The sequence below is a fragment of the Mesoplodon bidens genome (assembly GCF_964165515.1).
Source record: "Mesoplodon bidens genome assembly, contig: HAP1_SCAFFOLD_146, whole genome shotgun sequence".
NCBI lineage: Eukaryota > Metazoa > Chordata > Mammalia > Artiodactyla > Ziphiidae > Mesoplodon > Mesoplodon bidens.
This window is the reverse complement of record NW_027672719.1, coordinates 1103638-1118910: the sequence shown is the minus strand read 5'-3', so window position 1 is coordinate 1118910 and position 15273 is coordinate 1103638. Positions and strand designations below refer to the sequence as shown.

General features: G+C 45.0%; 1 protein-coding gene across 1 annotated transcript in view; it reads right to left on the bottom strand.

The window, feature by feature from the left end:
- The window catches only part of LOC308609775 (forkhead-associated domain-containing protein 1-like), a gene marked incomplete at both ends in the record, with an annotated part of 87448 nt that overhangs the window by 55820 nt on the left and 16355 nt on the right, over positions 1-15273 (bottom strand). Inside the window, one exon of the mRNA XM_081259070.1 lies at positions 12074-12280. Coding sequence (XP_081115196.1) covers positions 12074-12280 — 207 coding nt within the window. The remainder of the gene's footprint in view (positions 1-12073; positions 12281-15273) is intronic.

Here is a 15273-nt window from a genome sequence, read left to right as displayed (position 1 = left end):
CGCTGAACCTGCGTGTCTGGAGCCTGTGCTCCGCAACGGGAGAGGCCACAACAGTGAGAGGCCCGTGTACCGAAAAAAAAAAAAAGCAGGTTGTCAACCACCTGGATTAACCATGACCACATCCACGGCTGAATTTATATTAGCTTTAATAAACACAGGTCAATGATTTACTCAAGAAATCACTATCCATTTTTTTTCAGATTATCTATTTGTTCTTTGTGTTATTTCCCCAATATCTGCTTCTAACCCTGAAAAGAGTGTAAGTTGAATGGGACACCCTAAAAAAAATTCGAAGTAGTTTGCACATCGAGTGCCTACAGTACACATGAATTCTGCCAGGAAGCCCTGGAGCCTGCAGAGAAGGTGGAAACTTAGACCTTGCCCTTGGAGAGCTTGTTATGTGCTCTGCCATTTGTAAGTAATTGTGGACAATACAACGACTATGAGCCACTGTGTAGAGAAGCCACAGATGTGCCACAGACTGTGCTGGGCACTTAATGCATGTGGTCTCATCTGATCTCCAGAATAATCTTGCAGGAGGCATTTTACCCCTCATTGTGTGGATTAAGAAACTGAAGCTCAGAGAGGTTAAATGACTTGCCCAACGTCTCACGGCCAGGAAGTGGTGACACAATTTGACTCCAATACCTGTGCTCTTAGGACTTCTAGGTTACTCGAAGTCATGATTTATTACCTGCTTTCCATACTCAGAAACGGATCTTAGACGACTGGTTAGTGAATGATAGGATATTTTCCAAGTTAAAAAAAGGAAATGAACATTAGATGGTGTGAAAAAACACAAGACATCGCATGGGCTACTTAGAAATGGGATTTTCTAGGAACACTGACAACTGTCTTATGGAAGTGTTATTCTTTCTGCTACATGCCACGCCCTGGAAGCAGCTCAGAGGACCCCAGCCTCCATCCGGGAAGACCTGTGGTATGTTCACTGCTGTACCAGAGGAGTGCTGGGGCCTGCTGGTACCCGCCCACGAGAACTGATTGTTAAATGTCCAGGAATTTTGCCAACTGGTTGAGAAACACAGCCATTAATAAGAATTAACTTACATAAATTTACAATTAAATTATATCAGAAACAATTGGTATACAAACTTAAAAGTCACCCCTTCCTAATTATTTTACTCTATTTTATTATTACCTATGCTCTTGAGGTTATTTCACTCTACTATATGTTTCTGTTGGAAATGTTACATAGTAATGTGTTACCACACCTCTCTTTCCTTCTCTGTATTCAGGGATGTGTCATTGGGAGCTGGAAATTGACCGTGGAGGGCGTATTACACCATAGAAATCAGGAAATGTTATAAATGAGGGCTTGGTTTTTAAAAAGTTTTATAAATAGGTTTAATAATGGTGGTTCATGTAGAGCTTGATTTTGTTTGTTTGTTTGTTTTGTTGATTGCCTAGACTTAAGACGGTAATGGAGAAAATGTTAACAATGCAGATTATACAAAAGCATGTTGTGTCTTAGCCGTTATGTTATGAATAGAGCAAAAAATTGGGGAAACGTTCTTCCAGTATTTAAAAATTATTATCTGATGCAGCAACAAAGTCACTCATGTCACTGATGAACATGTGAAGTTCTAACGTCTTTCTTTTTTCACTTGTATTATTCATAAATCCAAAATATCCAAAAATACCCACCAGTGCTCAGGTTGGGAACTCTCTCATTCGTCAACTGCAATGAGAAATTGGCTATGGATACAAGAGTTCACCTAAAGTCAATGAAAGCATTCTGTGAGACTCAGCTGGCTATATAGAATTTACAAGAAAGAGTACTGTATATCTTGTTACATGGAAAGACTGTGCTACACATTCTTTATATCAGTAAACCTTATGCTATGCATCCATGTACTTTACTTTTCCCAGAGAGCTGGTCATTAAATATTTACCAGCCAATTGCTGGCTGTGCTGGCACCCAGCAGAGTGCCTGCTACTCATGGTAGGTGTTCGCTGACTGAGCTGAACAGTTGGCAAATGGAGTGTAAATAAAAAGCACTTTGATTCTGGGGCTGGGATGGGGAAAACACATGCTAAACCTGGTGCATCTTGTAACAGCAGAGAGTAAGCAAGTGCCCAAAACGAAAAGGTGGGGAGATGCTCAAGGACACAGCAAGCAATCTGAAAGAGCTCCCAGTGGCCAAGGCTGGAAGAATTTGAGCAATGAACAAGTTAATGAGTATTGGATTATAATTCAAAGTGTAAAATCAGTATACATGGATCCATACTGACATAGATACATTAGTGAGTAAATACATAAAGGAGGGAGAAGAGACCGGCTTCCTTACAGAAGAATTTAACATACATAGATGTGGAGCTTAATTCCCATGGTCTGGAAGGGCCTGGGGGGTAGGGGTGATGGTGGCGAGCAGGGACACTGACCGCAGCATGGAGGAGCCATGGACCTGGAAAGACAGAATGGAGACTAGAAAACATGGCCAGTAGATCTCAGAAGCCAGGAGAGGGTGCTACTTGGTGCCAGGACAAATGGCCTTTATCTCAACAGCTACCGGGGTGTCACCGTAACTCAGAGACGGGTAATAATTCTATGTCCCCAAGAAAAGGGTAAATCATGTACGGGGCTTCAGTGTGAGAAATCAGGGTTATACATTTAGAACACAGAACCGCCAAGTTATACATCATTTTTAGGTTTTGGAACTTAAAAGAATTAAGTCCCTTTGAGCTGTTCAGAAAAGCCATTCGTTTGGGTTTTTCCCAGCTGTGTTAAAGGAGATCTGGCCCATCTAATTTTCCCATTTTCTTGTAAATCTTCAATCTTACGGTTTTTCCTTTCCTTTCAAGTTCTAATCAGCTTCCTGGTCAGTCCATAAAATGGGAAATAGAATCTAATGAGAAAACAGCCGGATTTTTGCAAATAGCTTTTGCTACCCCTAGACTTGGCCTGCTTCAATTCGGTCTTGCCAGATAGAGAGACGGAATGAATGAATGAATGAATGATCATCAACTAAGTTCAGAGAAGGAGCAACGTGGTTCTGATTTGGTAACAAAGGGTGTGGTCTGCCAGAGGAAGCAGGACGCGGCCCGGTTCCTGACCGAGTCTGGGTTCTGTCTCAGCAGGATGCTAAGGGTTCAGCCCGCGCTCCCGTCTCCACCTCCCCCGATGTCATCTGCATCGCCTGTAGACATCTGGTGACAACACAGCCTCAGGGGTCCTTTTGTGTGAGTTTCTGCTGCAGAGGCCGAGCCTGAGGCTGTCTGCTGCCCCGTGCCCTCCACTTCACTGGTCTCGGGAAATCGCCTTTGATATGAAACACCCAGCCTCAGGAGTTCTCATCACATAAGTAAGTCCCCACGGGACCTGGAAGAGCACAGGGTAGAGGAAATCCTACAAGGTTAGGTAGGAGATGACAAAGCTTGACCAGAAAGAGGCTTTGTTCTGAAGGACACCATACTCTCTGGTCATTCACTCAGTTGCCGGCTTCTCAACCCCCGGTACAGTAAAGCCACATCCTCCTCAAGAACGGGCCCTATTCAGAGGTCCCAGGAACGTGGAAACACCACCCTTCTTGGGGATGGACAACTAAGGCCCAGACTCTGAGCTTCTCATCACACCAGTTCACCACAGGAGAGAAATGAGCAACTCTGCTACCTTGGAGACTGGCCTGGGACTTTTCCAATGGAAAAGTGGATTATTCATCATTTTCCTCCCCCCAGATCCCTAGTGGCAAATCCCGTTAGGAAGGCTCCACTTAGGCAATAGGAATGCTTCCTAATGTCATGGACATCTTCTTTGTTTTTGCCTCCCCCGCATCCATTTCTTCCATCTTCTGGATGGGCACCTTAATTTTTTGGCAGGGAAGACACCCTTTCCCTGACAATCCTGAGTCCATAGAACTCTGACCCTTCCACCCCAGGGGTGAGACCATAACCCAGGTCTGGCCAATCAGAGCATTCCTGGCCCCTGGCCTCAGTGATTGGTTCAGGGGAAGCCACGTGATCCAAGCCACTGTCAATGAAGATGCTGGCTCTTTCCCTGGAACTGCTACTTTGTAGGGTGCTGGGGCTGCTGGTGGCCACTTTCCTACAGGTGAGGCAAGAGTCTGTCTGAGATTGGGAAGCTAACAGGGAAGAAAGAGTCAGATTCCTGACCATGATTTGGGCGCCTGGATCCAGCTGGGCCTAAGCTGCAGCTTTTGGCCTTTTCAGTTCCATGAGCTTTTTTTTTTTTTTTTTTTTTGCTTAGGCTAGTTTTAGTTGGTTTTCTGACACTTGCAAACAATCAAATTTCCTGGACAGTATGCTTACTGAGACTTTAGCATAAGCATCACTATGTACTCAGAGTGAAAGTTGTTTTAAAGGTTATGACATGCTCAAATAAAACCCACCAGACTGTCATCATGCACCAAGTTTACCTTTCAACTTATAAAAGTAAAGCAGCATCTCCAGAGAAGAATGATTTAAGATAAAGGAATCAGTCATAAGACAAGTAGTAAAACGCTGCTTAGAGAAACTTTGATAGATAAATAGTTCTCTAGCTACAGCAGGCTTCAGACTACAAACCCCAAATTTCTGCTTCAAAAGTGACTCAGGGAAGACATTCCATAGTTTCATTTATTTCGTTTTTTGGCCTCGCTGTGCACTTGTGGGATCTTAGTTACCTGACCGGGAATTGAACCCAGGCCCTCAGCAGTGAGAGCACTGAGAGCACTGAGTCCTAACCACTGGACCACCAGGGAATTCCCAACAGTCCACAGTTTTAAAAGAAAACTTTCCAGTTGAAGAAACAGGTAAAATTTATAATATGCATCTGTTGTATATATAATATGTTAATGTCTAGTACATTTATCAGATCCATGTCAATGTAATTATATTATTACTATATTTGCAAATGCATATATATGTGTATGTATATTTAGAACCACATATTTCCAGCTCTTTTTTAAAGAGGTATTGAAAAGCCTGTTCAAAATTTAGTTTTCCAGCTTGTCTGTTTTTTCTTATTCCTCAGTAAACTTAAGCAATTAACCAGCACATTTCCTGGCACACAGTAAGGCTCAATCTGAGTGAGTTCTTTCTCCCCAGCTCCCCCCTCTATTTTAAGTTCTTCTTTTAGAAACCAAGTCAAATGAAAGAGGCAGGACTGCATAGTGTTACAGGCAGAGGCTGGTCAACGTTTTCTGTAGAGCCAGACAGTAAGCATTTCCAGCCCTGTGGGCCATAGGATCTGCCCAGCTTACTCTGCCATTGTAGCCGACAACACAGGCAATACTGAAATGAATGGGATGGCTGTGTTCCCAGGAAACTTTACAGAAACAGGCGATGGACCGCACTTGGCCCTGGGCCATAACGTGCCGACCTCAGGTTAAGACCTTGGGATCCGGCGTCACACAGACTCTGGTCCGGCTCCCGGCTCTGCTCCGTCTCTGGGACCCTGACGAGTGTGTCATTTCTGTGCCTTGTCTGTAAGACACAGGGATACCAACAGCCATTTCTTAGTCTGTGAGAAGTGGGTGAGACAGTGCACGTGAAATGCTGGGAACACGTCCTGGTCCATAATAAATGAGCATATAACATTAGCCACCAGGTGTGATCACCATCGTCAAAAAAGGAGAAGAAAGGGCGCAACTGAATTTGTCCAGGAACGGCAGCAATATCCCTGGTAAAGAGTTAGTGGGTAGACTTCCCTGGGGGCGCAGTGGTTAAGAATCCGCCTGCCAATGCAGGGGACAGGGATTCGAGCCCTGGTCCAGGAAGATCCCACATGCCGCGGAGCAACTAAGCCCATGGGCCACAACTACTGAGCCTGTGCTCTAGAGCCCGCGAGCCACAACTACTGAGCCCGCGTGCCACAACTACTGAAGCCCACGCACCTAGAGCCCATGCTCCGCAACAAGAGAAGCGACCGCAAAGAGAAACTCGCGCACTGCAAAGAAGGGTAGCCCCCGCTCGCCGCAACTAGAGAAAGCCCGTGCGCATCAACGAAGACCCAACGCAGCCAAAAATAAATAAACAAAATAAATAAAATAATTAAAGAAAAAACAGTTAGTGGAGCCAAGGACTTCCCTGGCCGTCCAGTGGTTAAGACTCCACGCTTCCAATGCAGGTGGTGCAGGTTTGATCCCCGGTTGAGGACCTAAGATCCTGCGTTAGTGCAGCCTAAAAATAAGTTAGTGGAGCCAAACAAGCAAGGAAGCCAGGTAACTGAAAATGCATTTTCTTCTATTATCAGTGGCTTTCGTTTTTACCCACATAATGAATCATCCCCTGTCAGCGTGTGAAATTACAGGTTGGACTGGGAATTGCAAGACCTTCCTTAACCGCTGGGCAGTGAAGGACCTGCCTGGGCTCTCACGGCCCCACGATGCTTCGTGCTATTAGGAAAAGCCTCCAAAAGACTCAGGAGAGCTGGCTTTTAATCCTGGCTCTGGATCTATAGGACTGATGCCTAACCTTGGGGAAGTCGCTGAAACTCTCTGAGCCTCAGTTTATGCCATGATAGGGGTGGTCCCAGGGACCTCTATAAAAACAACTGAAGGGGGAAAGGGGACCTGGGATTAATGAGTAGCTCCTTGGCAGAAATTGGAAATTGAAGCTCAGAAAGGTAAAGTCAGTTGCAGCTGGCATTTCAACTTGGGTCCATCCAACTCCAAAGCCCTTGCTTTCTGGATTGTGTTCTGCAGAGCTTCTCCATTAAAGCAGCAAGGAATATTGGCCGACAGAGGGCGCGCTTCTCACAAGACAGAACGTCATGACATTGCAGGGACAGAAGACAGTATCCAGGAGCCAAGTGGGAGAGCCTGGCTGGACTGGGAACAGGGCAGAGCAGGCTACAGGGAAGGCCAGACACAGGCTGTCATGGGGATGGGGGCTGCCGACAAGGAGCTGTCAACCCCCTCATGGAACAACTTGGCACGTCATTTGTGGCCCCTGGCTTCCTTTTTCATTCTGGCCATTTCCATCTGTTTTGCCGTATTTCAGAACAGAGAGAGACATGATTGATACATATGGGTGACGTGGGTTTCCTTACTCAGCTGCCTTGTAAGAACGGCGCCACTGTGACTAGCACAACTTGTTTCCACACCTCCTTTCCCAGAGCTCAGAAAGCACGAGTAAAGGCAACAACCAACAAAACCCACAACACGGCGGCACACCTGACTCTGGGACTTCAATTTCCCACGCCTGGTGCCAAGACTCTATGGGATTAATCAACGGTTGCTTCAGGGCATTGCAGATGGCCCTGCGGGTTATGTCCTGCACAGTTTCAGTGGGCGCCATCCACATGGACTACGTTGTGAATGGTGACCCTGGAGTTGTGCAATATGGCAGCCCTAGGTAATACTTTGATGACAGAGCTATAATTTACACAGTATGGTCCTGGGGGCTTCCCTGGTAGTACAGTGGTTGAGAGTCCACCTGCCGATGCAGGGGACACGGGTTTGTGCCCCAGTCCCAGATGATCCCACATGCCGCGGAGCAGCTGGACCTGTGAGCCATGGCCGCTGAGCCTGCACGTGCAGAGCCTGTGCTCTGCAATGGGAGAGGCCACAACAGTGAGACGCCCGCGACCACAAAAAAAAAAAAGGATGGTCCTGGGCACAACCTGGCTGCCAATGCACTTTGTCAAACAAGAGTTTTTCTTTATATTTTTCCATCTTGTATGTTATTCTATGGGTAATTTATCTGCAAATGTATTTATCTGCTAGCGGGGGCAGGTCTTGGGAGGTTTCCCTGTCCATAAGGACACTTACAAAGGAGGCATCTTGGCTGCTCCATGCTGGTTTGCTTGACTCTAAAGCTGAGGGTTATCATGTGCTTATTAGGTGCCAGACGCTGGACTAAGCAATTTACGCACTTTGCCCACTTAATACCACAGTCACTCAAGGTGGTAGGAACTATTGTTACAGGAGTGGGGACCGAGGCCCTGAGAGGTAGATGATTTGGGCACGTCCAGTATAAAAGCCGGTCAAGAGCAGGGCTGGGACGGCGCTGGAGTCAGCCTGACCTCAGGGCACGTGCTCTAAGCACTGAGACATCTGCAAACACATCTGGATTCCTAACCGCCCGCACCTCCCCCGCCTCCCCCAATAAAATGCCGTCACACCCTCCTCTACTGGTTAGGGTCACCACAAAGCCTGAAATAAATGCTTTCATTTGGGAACTCTTTGTTGGGAGAAGAACAGTTCTCATCATACTGAATCTGTATGATATCAGGGCAGTCCTCCGTGGAAACTCCATCCAAGGAGGAAACACAGCGCCCTCACCAGGGACCCCAAAATCAATTGGAAACAAGAATAGGCCGGAAGCAAGACGGCCACGAATTTTTTAGAAAAACTGGGCTTCAAAATATTTGATGAGAGGTGCTCTTCAATACCTCTCCCTTTTCCCCTCTTCCTTTCTCTTCTTTTAAACAGCCAGCAGGTTGGGGTCATCAGGAAGTGGAATTTGTAGGAACGTGTCAGTCAGTCCACAGGCCGCCCTCACACGGATGCTGCAAAGGACCCCTCCATGAATATGAGCATCATGGATGGAAGCTTCTCAAGCTGGGGACGCCCCAGCAGAGAGCGCTTTTGAGAAGATGGGGCTATGGAGAGTCCTGCAAAGTGCCCTGGGCACAGGCCAGGGGAACACTTGTGCAGCTGCCTGCAGTCAACTGAGGAATGAAGCAAGGTGCAAGTGCGTGTAGGAATAAGAATTGAAAAAATCCGTGCATATTCGAGTGACCGTGAGAGTATGCTTTCCTCGGTGTGAAAACCAGTCAAGGCTACTGCTCCAGCTAGCATCAGACTAAATGGTTTTCTCCCCTCCTTTTTCCGCAAGTGGGGATAGTGTTTAATTTGCACTGACTAGCTGTGTGGCCCTGGGGAAATTACTTAACCTCTCTAAGTTTCGGATTCCTTGTCTGTCAAATGGGGATCATGGGAGAACCCATCTCATAGGTTGCTATGAGCGTGAAATAAGGGAGAGCAGGTGAATTGCTTAGCACAGTGCTGTTCACGTCAGTGATTCCTCCTGCTGCTCTCCTGGTTTCTCTTCTTACAAAGCATCTTCTTCCGTCTTATCTACTCAAGGTTAGAGGTCGTCATCACTTTTTCCCACAATTATATAAGAAGCACCTTGTAAAATAAAGTCCCCATTCCATAGTTGTACACCCCTGTGCATAACAAACTTACTCAAAATGGCCAAAAGGTGGAAGCAACCCAAGTGGCCATGGATGGATGAACAGGTAAACAAAATGTGGTGAATCCATACAATGAAATATTCAACTGGAATGAACCATGAGGATATCATACTAAGTGAAATAAGATGGTCACAAAAGGACAAACAATGTAAGATTCCATTTATATGAGGAACCTAGAATAGTCCAATTCACAGACACAGAATGCATGGTGGGAGGGGAGGAAGGAAGCAGGGGGTTTGATGTGATGGGCATAGAGTTTCAGTTTGGGAAGATGAACAAAGTTCTGAAGATGGATGGGGGTGATGGCTGCACAAGAGTGTGAATAGATTTAATGCCACTGTGAACTGTACACTGAAACATGGTTAAGATGGTAAATTTTATGTGTATTTTACCATAATTTTGAAAATTAAAAGTTAAAAACAAACCCCAAAATGAAATACCTCCAAGGTTTCTCCGAGGTTTGGGGTGATAGAAATGGAGGAAAATGTTCTGAGAGCAGGTTGTGGTGATGGCTGCACAACTCCATCAATATATTCAAATTGATTGAATTGGACACTTCAAATGGGTGAAGTTTCTGTTATGTAAATTGTACTTCAGTGAAGCTGTTAAGAGCAAGCAAGCAAACAAACACATGCTGTGATCCGGAGGAAACTTTGGAGGATGAAGGAGCTGTTCACTGTCTTGATTGTGGCTATGGTTTCACAGGTGTACCCATATGTCAAAGCCCATCCACTTACAGACTTTAAACATGTGCTGTTTATTGCATGTCAATTATATCTTACTAAAGCTGTGTTTTAAAAAGGCAGAAGAGTATTCCATATATAACAAACTCCTTATAATATATTAAACTCCTTAGAATATATTAAACAATATAATTTATTAAACAATGCCCCCTTTGGATGGAAATTTAGGTTTCAAATTTTATGCCCCTATAAATAATAGTTCAATAAATATCTGTGTAGGAAAAAAGAAGAAAAAAATGCAGATATTGTTTGCTGCTCCCCCTCTTCTTCTCCCCACGGGCAAGCCACAACGTCAGAATTTCCCAGGGAGGGGGCCTGGGAACCTGTAATTTTACTGAACATTCCTGAAAAATTCTTGGAATCAGACATGTTGGGGCACATTGAATCAAACTTCATGAACTTGGATTTTCAGGCTTGGCAGTGTGAAATCCCCTTTTCTTTGATCCCTAAAAAATTCTGTAAGTGTTCCATACAAATGATTCTAAATTTCGGTTTCCCTCCTATTGGCGGTGCATCAGAATCATCAGGGAGCTTGTGAGAATGCATATTCCCAGGCCCTACTCCCAGGGAGGATGTGTATGGTTGCCAGATTTCGCATAAATAAAGAAATGAATAAATCAATATATAATAAACTATAGGGTGTCCGTTAAATCTGAATTTCAGATAAACACCAAATAATTTTTTTAGCATATGTGGTTCCTTGCAATAGTTGGGCCACACCTGTACATAACAATTATTTGTTGCTTATCTGAAATTCAGATTTAACTGGGTGTCCTGTATTTCATCTGGGAATCCTAAGTATGAGTCCTCAGGCCTGGGGTGAAGCCCAGATCTGCACTGTTGGTCTGCTCCCCACGTGCTTCTGACGAGGGGGATCCTTAGAACCCATGTTGAGAACCCCTGATCAGGTCAACACCTTCTATGTCAGGAGCCCCTCCTCAGGGCGGCCAGTGGATCCCAGTGCATCCCACAAGTGAGCACACTTTAATGTTGGTCCAAGGAGGAAAAGGGGGCTGAGAAGCAGCAGGAGAAAACTGTCCCAGGTTTTCAAAGCCAAACGTGGTGGATACGGTGTCACGGGCCCTGCAGCCTGAGGGACGGTGCTCATCTTCTCTGAGTGAGTATTTAAGGCTGCCTAGTGGACCCACACCCCAGGATTCTGTCTAGATTCTCTAAACTTTATTTATTTATACCCAGCCTCGTCCCAGAAAGGACTTTAAGCCTGGGAGGTCTCAGTCCATGCAGGGTTCTTGGTGCTGGCGAGTGAGGTTAACACGCCGTCTCTCTGGGACACACACGACAGGTATTAATTGTGTGCTCACCACGAATGGGCATTATTCTGGGAGCTTTACAATGATAACCATCTCATTTAGCCCTCGAGATAAGCCTGCAAGGTCATTGCTGTCGTTGGCCCCATTTTGTAGATGAGGAAACCGAGGTTCCGAGGGGTCCAATGGTTTGTGCAAGAGCGCACCGAGTAGGCCAGTGGCAGAGCTGGGGTTCTGACCCAGGACTGTGTTGCTAACCAGCCCCCATCCTGCCTCCCTACTGAACCAGATACTTCTTGTCACTGAGCTTTGCTGGGCGAATTTTGGGTTACGTTCCGCTTAACCTGGGGCCATACTTTAGGTCCTGATCCCGGGAACATTTCTGATCCGGTGTGATAACAGCTGGCAGGCCTTGAGCGTCTACTCTGGCCAGAGACTTTGACTTTTTATACATAGATACTCTCTCAACGCCCTGCACCGCTGAGAAGACCCAGACCCAGGCATACAGAGAAGCCTGGCCGAGGTCACAAAGCTAGGAAGTTGCAGAGCACTGATCTGCCTAAAAAGGAAGCATCCATCTCTGCATCTTCAGAAGCACACACTTGCTTTCCACCTCCCCTCGCCAAGCTTCACTTTTCAGGAAAACGCTCTCGCTCCGGGCTGGTCGCTAGGCAACCCTTGCACGTAATTCCACGAAATGCCCAGAAGAGGGCGGGAGGACTCGCTCTCCCCGGGCACCCACGCGATGGGGCTGAACTTCGCAGAATCGCGAAAGCAAGAGTGACGCGCTCCAGACGAACTCCACCTGTGGCCGTACCCGAGCCCTAGGCTGCACGGAAGGTGGCACAACACGGCACCTCTGCACCCCACCCCACCCCACCCCCGCAGGGGCCTGGACTCACCGAGGCTGGGTTTTCGATGACCAGTTCGTAGGTCAGCCCTCTGGACCCAAACCTCAGGATGTCTCCGGGTAGGAGCTTCACAGCCACATTCTGAATGTGGCACTCATTGACGAACGTGCCGTTGCAGGAATTGAAGTCGTGGAGAACAAAGCTGCTTTCAGCCTCATTATATTCAATGAGTGCGTGATGGTTGTCGACGTCTGCAGACTGAAATGCAGAAGGGGGACAGTCAGAGCCAGCAATAACAGGAATAACAAGGAATAACTAGTGCCACTGACACTGGGGGCCCCAATGTGCTAACCACTTCATCTGGCTGGACAGTCACTGCAATCCTCATTTTAAGAGGAGGATGCTGAGGGTCAGAGAGGTTACGTGACTTGCCTAAGGCCACACAGCTAGTGAGTGGAGGGTCACCAGACCCTGACAGCAGACCCAGAATAGATGCCCAGTTTTGGGGTAGGGCGTCAGGCAACACAGAGGCAAGAGGGAACTCGGGGGGAATTGGCCAGGAATTGGCCACTTGATAGTTCTCTGATCCCATGCAAGGATCCTTTTGGTTGTCCCGAGTGGCAAGACAGCAGAAATGGCCCAACACAAACCAGAAAGGTCAGTTGGCAAGTGACAACTGTCCATTTACTGCAAGTGTTAAAGTTCAGGGGAGGTTTTGTAATAATTGTTGTTTGTTCTATTCATTTTTAAAATAACATGTTTTTTGTAATAATGCAGAAAATGAGAACTAGAGAAAAACACAAAGAAGACATTAAAATCACTTAGACTCCCGTCCCCCAGAGGCAGGCACCGAGAACACGGTGGTTCACATCCTTCCAGTCTTTTCTCTATGCTTACAATCTTTTTAAAAAGTTTAAACACAATTGAGCTCACACCACAAAACATAGTTTTATAACTACCTTTTAAAAGCCTTGGTGTACAATGAAGGTTTTTCCCATGTGCTTAATTATTACTGTTGCTTCTTAAAAGCTAATCAGAATTTATCTAACCAAAGATGATCTATTTTTCAATAGGGGCCCTGGTGTGACCACATTTCCCTCAAAAGAGAGAGACCCCAGACAGTGATTTGTCAGTGGCCTCAGAAACCTCCTGTGTAACCACTTTAATAAGAAGAATGAGCAAAACTCGGCACCAAGGAGGAAATATCACATCCCCACCTGGCCCCGGCGCCCTGGACTATGGGCTGCAGGGCACGTGCGAAGTCCTGTGTCTTCTCAGGACACTGCCTATGAGCCATCCACTCCAGCCTGAGACTTTGCAAATATTTTCTAAGTCACTCTTCTCAGAGTGCCTCACCCAAATTTCATAGAGAGTACTTGGACTTAGAAATCTATACTAATGTCCCACAATATAATTATAACCTATAGCTTATATTAATAATAGCTTATAGTATATGAATAGATAATAATATAACTGCATATATTAGTAGAATATATTAATGACACATTATGTGTAATTACACAAATGCCAGGAAATTTGCTAAGTGCTTTACTGCATTATCCCGTTTCATCTTCACAATAATTCAAAGGGATACTTCCTCATTTCAAAAAAATTTAATTTTTTATTGAAGTCTAGTTGATTTACAATGTTGTGTTAGTTTCAGGTGTACAGCAAAGTGATTCAGTTATACATATATATAATATCTATTCTTTTTCAGATTCTTTTCCATCACAGGTTACTGCAAGATATTGAATATAGCTCCCTGTGCTGTACAGTAGGTCCGATAGTTACTCATTTCTTAGATGAGGAAACTGAGGCATAGAACGATTAAGTGTGCCCACAGTCAGCCACTTTGACTCGCTTGGCTTGTTCCCAGGTTTGCCTGATTCAAATGACTGTGCCTTTACCCACTTTTCAAATTCCTACCAAACACTTTGGCACTTAAAATACTGAAACACAAGAAGAAAGCAGGAGTAGCTCTATTAATTTCAGGCAGAGCCAACTTCAGAGGAAGGAAAGTTATCAGGGATAAAGAGAGGCGATACATAGTGATAAAGGGGTCGATTCTCCAAGCAGACATAACAGTCCTTCACTGTATGTACCCAACAATAGAGCATCAAAGTATGGAAGGCAAAAACTGATAGGACTGCAAGGAGAAGCAGATGAATCCATCATGGTAGCTGGAGACCTCAACAGCCCTCTGTCAGTGATGGGCAGACCCACCAGGCAGAAAATTAGGAAGAATGAAGTTGAACTGAACAGCACTACCATCATCTGGATCTAACTGGCAACCACACAGCTTCATCCCACAGCAACAAAACACACATCCTTCTCAAGCTCCCATGGAACATTCATGAAGCAGACCACATTCCAGGCCACAAAATATACCTCAACAAATGTAAAAGGATAGAAATTATGCAAAGTACGTTTTCAGAACACAATGGAATTAGGCTAGAAACCAATACCAGAAAGACAGCTGGAAAATCCCCAAATATTTGGAGATTAAACAACACACCTCTAAATAACAGATGGGTCAAGGAGGGAGTCTCATGGGAAATAAAAATTTATCTTGAGCTAAATGAAAATGAAAATACAACCTATGAAAATTTGCAAGATGCAGTGAAAGCAGTGCTTGGAGGGAAGTTTATGGCATTGAAGGCATACATTTGAAAAGATCTAAGCTTCCACCTTATGAAACTAGAGAAAGAAGAGCAATATAAGCCTACCACAAGCACAAGAAAAGAAGCAATGAATGAAATAAAAAGCAGGAAAACAATAGAGAAAAGTCAGCAAAATAAAGAGCTGTTTGTTTTTTTTTTTTTTGTAAAGATCAATAAAATTGACAAACCTCTAGCAGGATAACCAAGAAAAAAAGAGAGAAGATACAAATTACTCAAATCAGAAATGAAAGCGATGGCATCACTACTGATCTCATGGACACTGAAGGGATAATAAAGGAATATTATGAATAATTCTATGCCCACAGATTTTATAAGTTAATGAAGTGGACCATTTCCTTGAAAGACACAATCTACTGAAACTCACACAAGGAGAAATAAATACTCTGAATAGACTCATATCTAGTAAAGAATTTGAATCAATAATGAATAACCTTCCAAAATGGAAAGCACCAGGCCTGGATGGGTTCACTGGTCAATTCTATCAAACATTAAGGAAAGAATGATATCAGTTCTAAATAATCTCTTCCAGAAAATAGAAGAAGAGAGAACACTTCCCAGTTCATTCTGTGA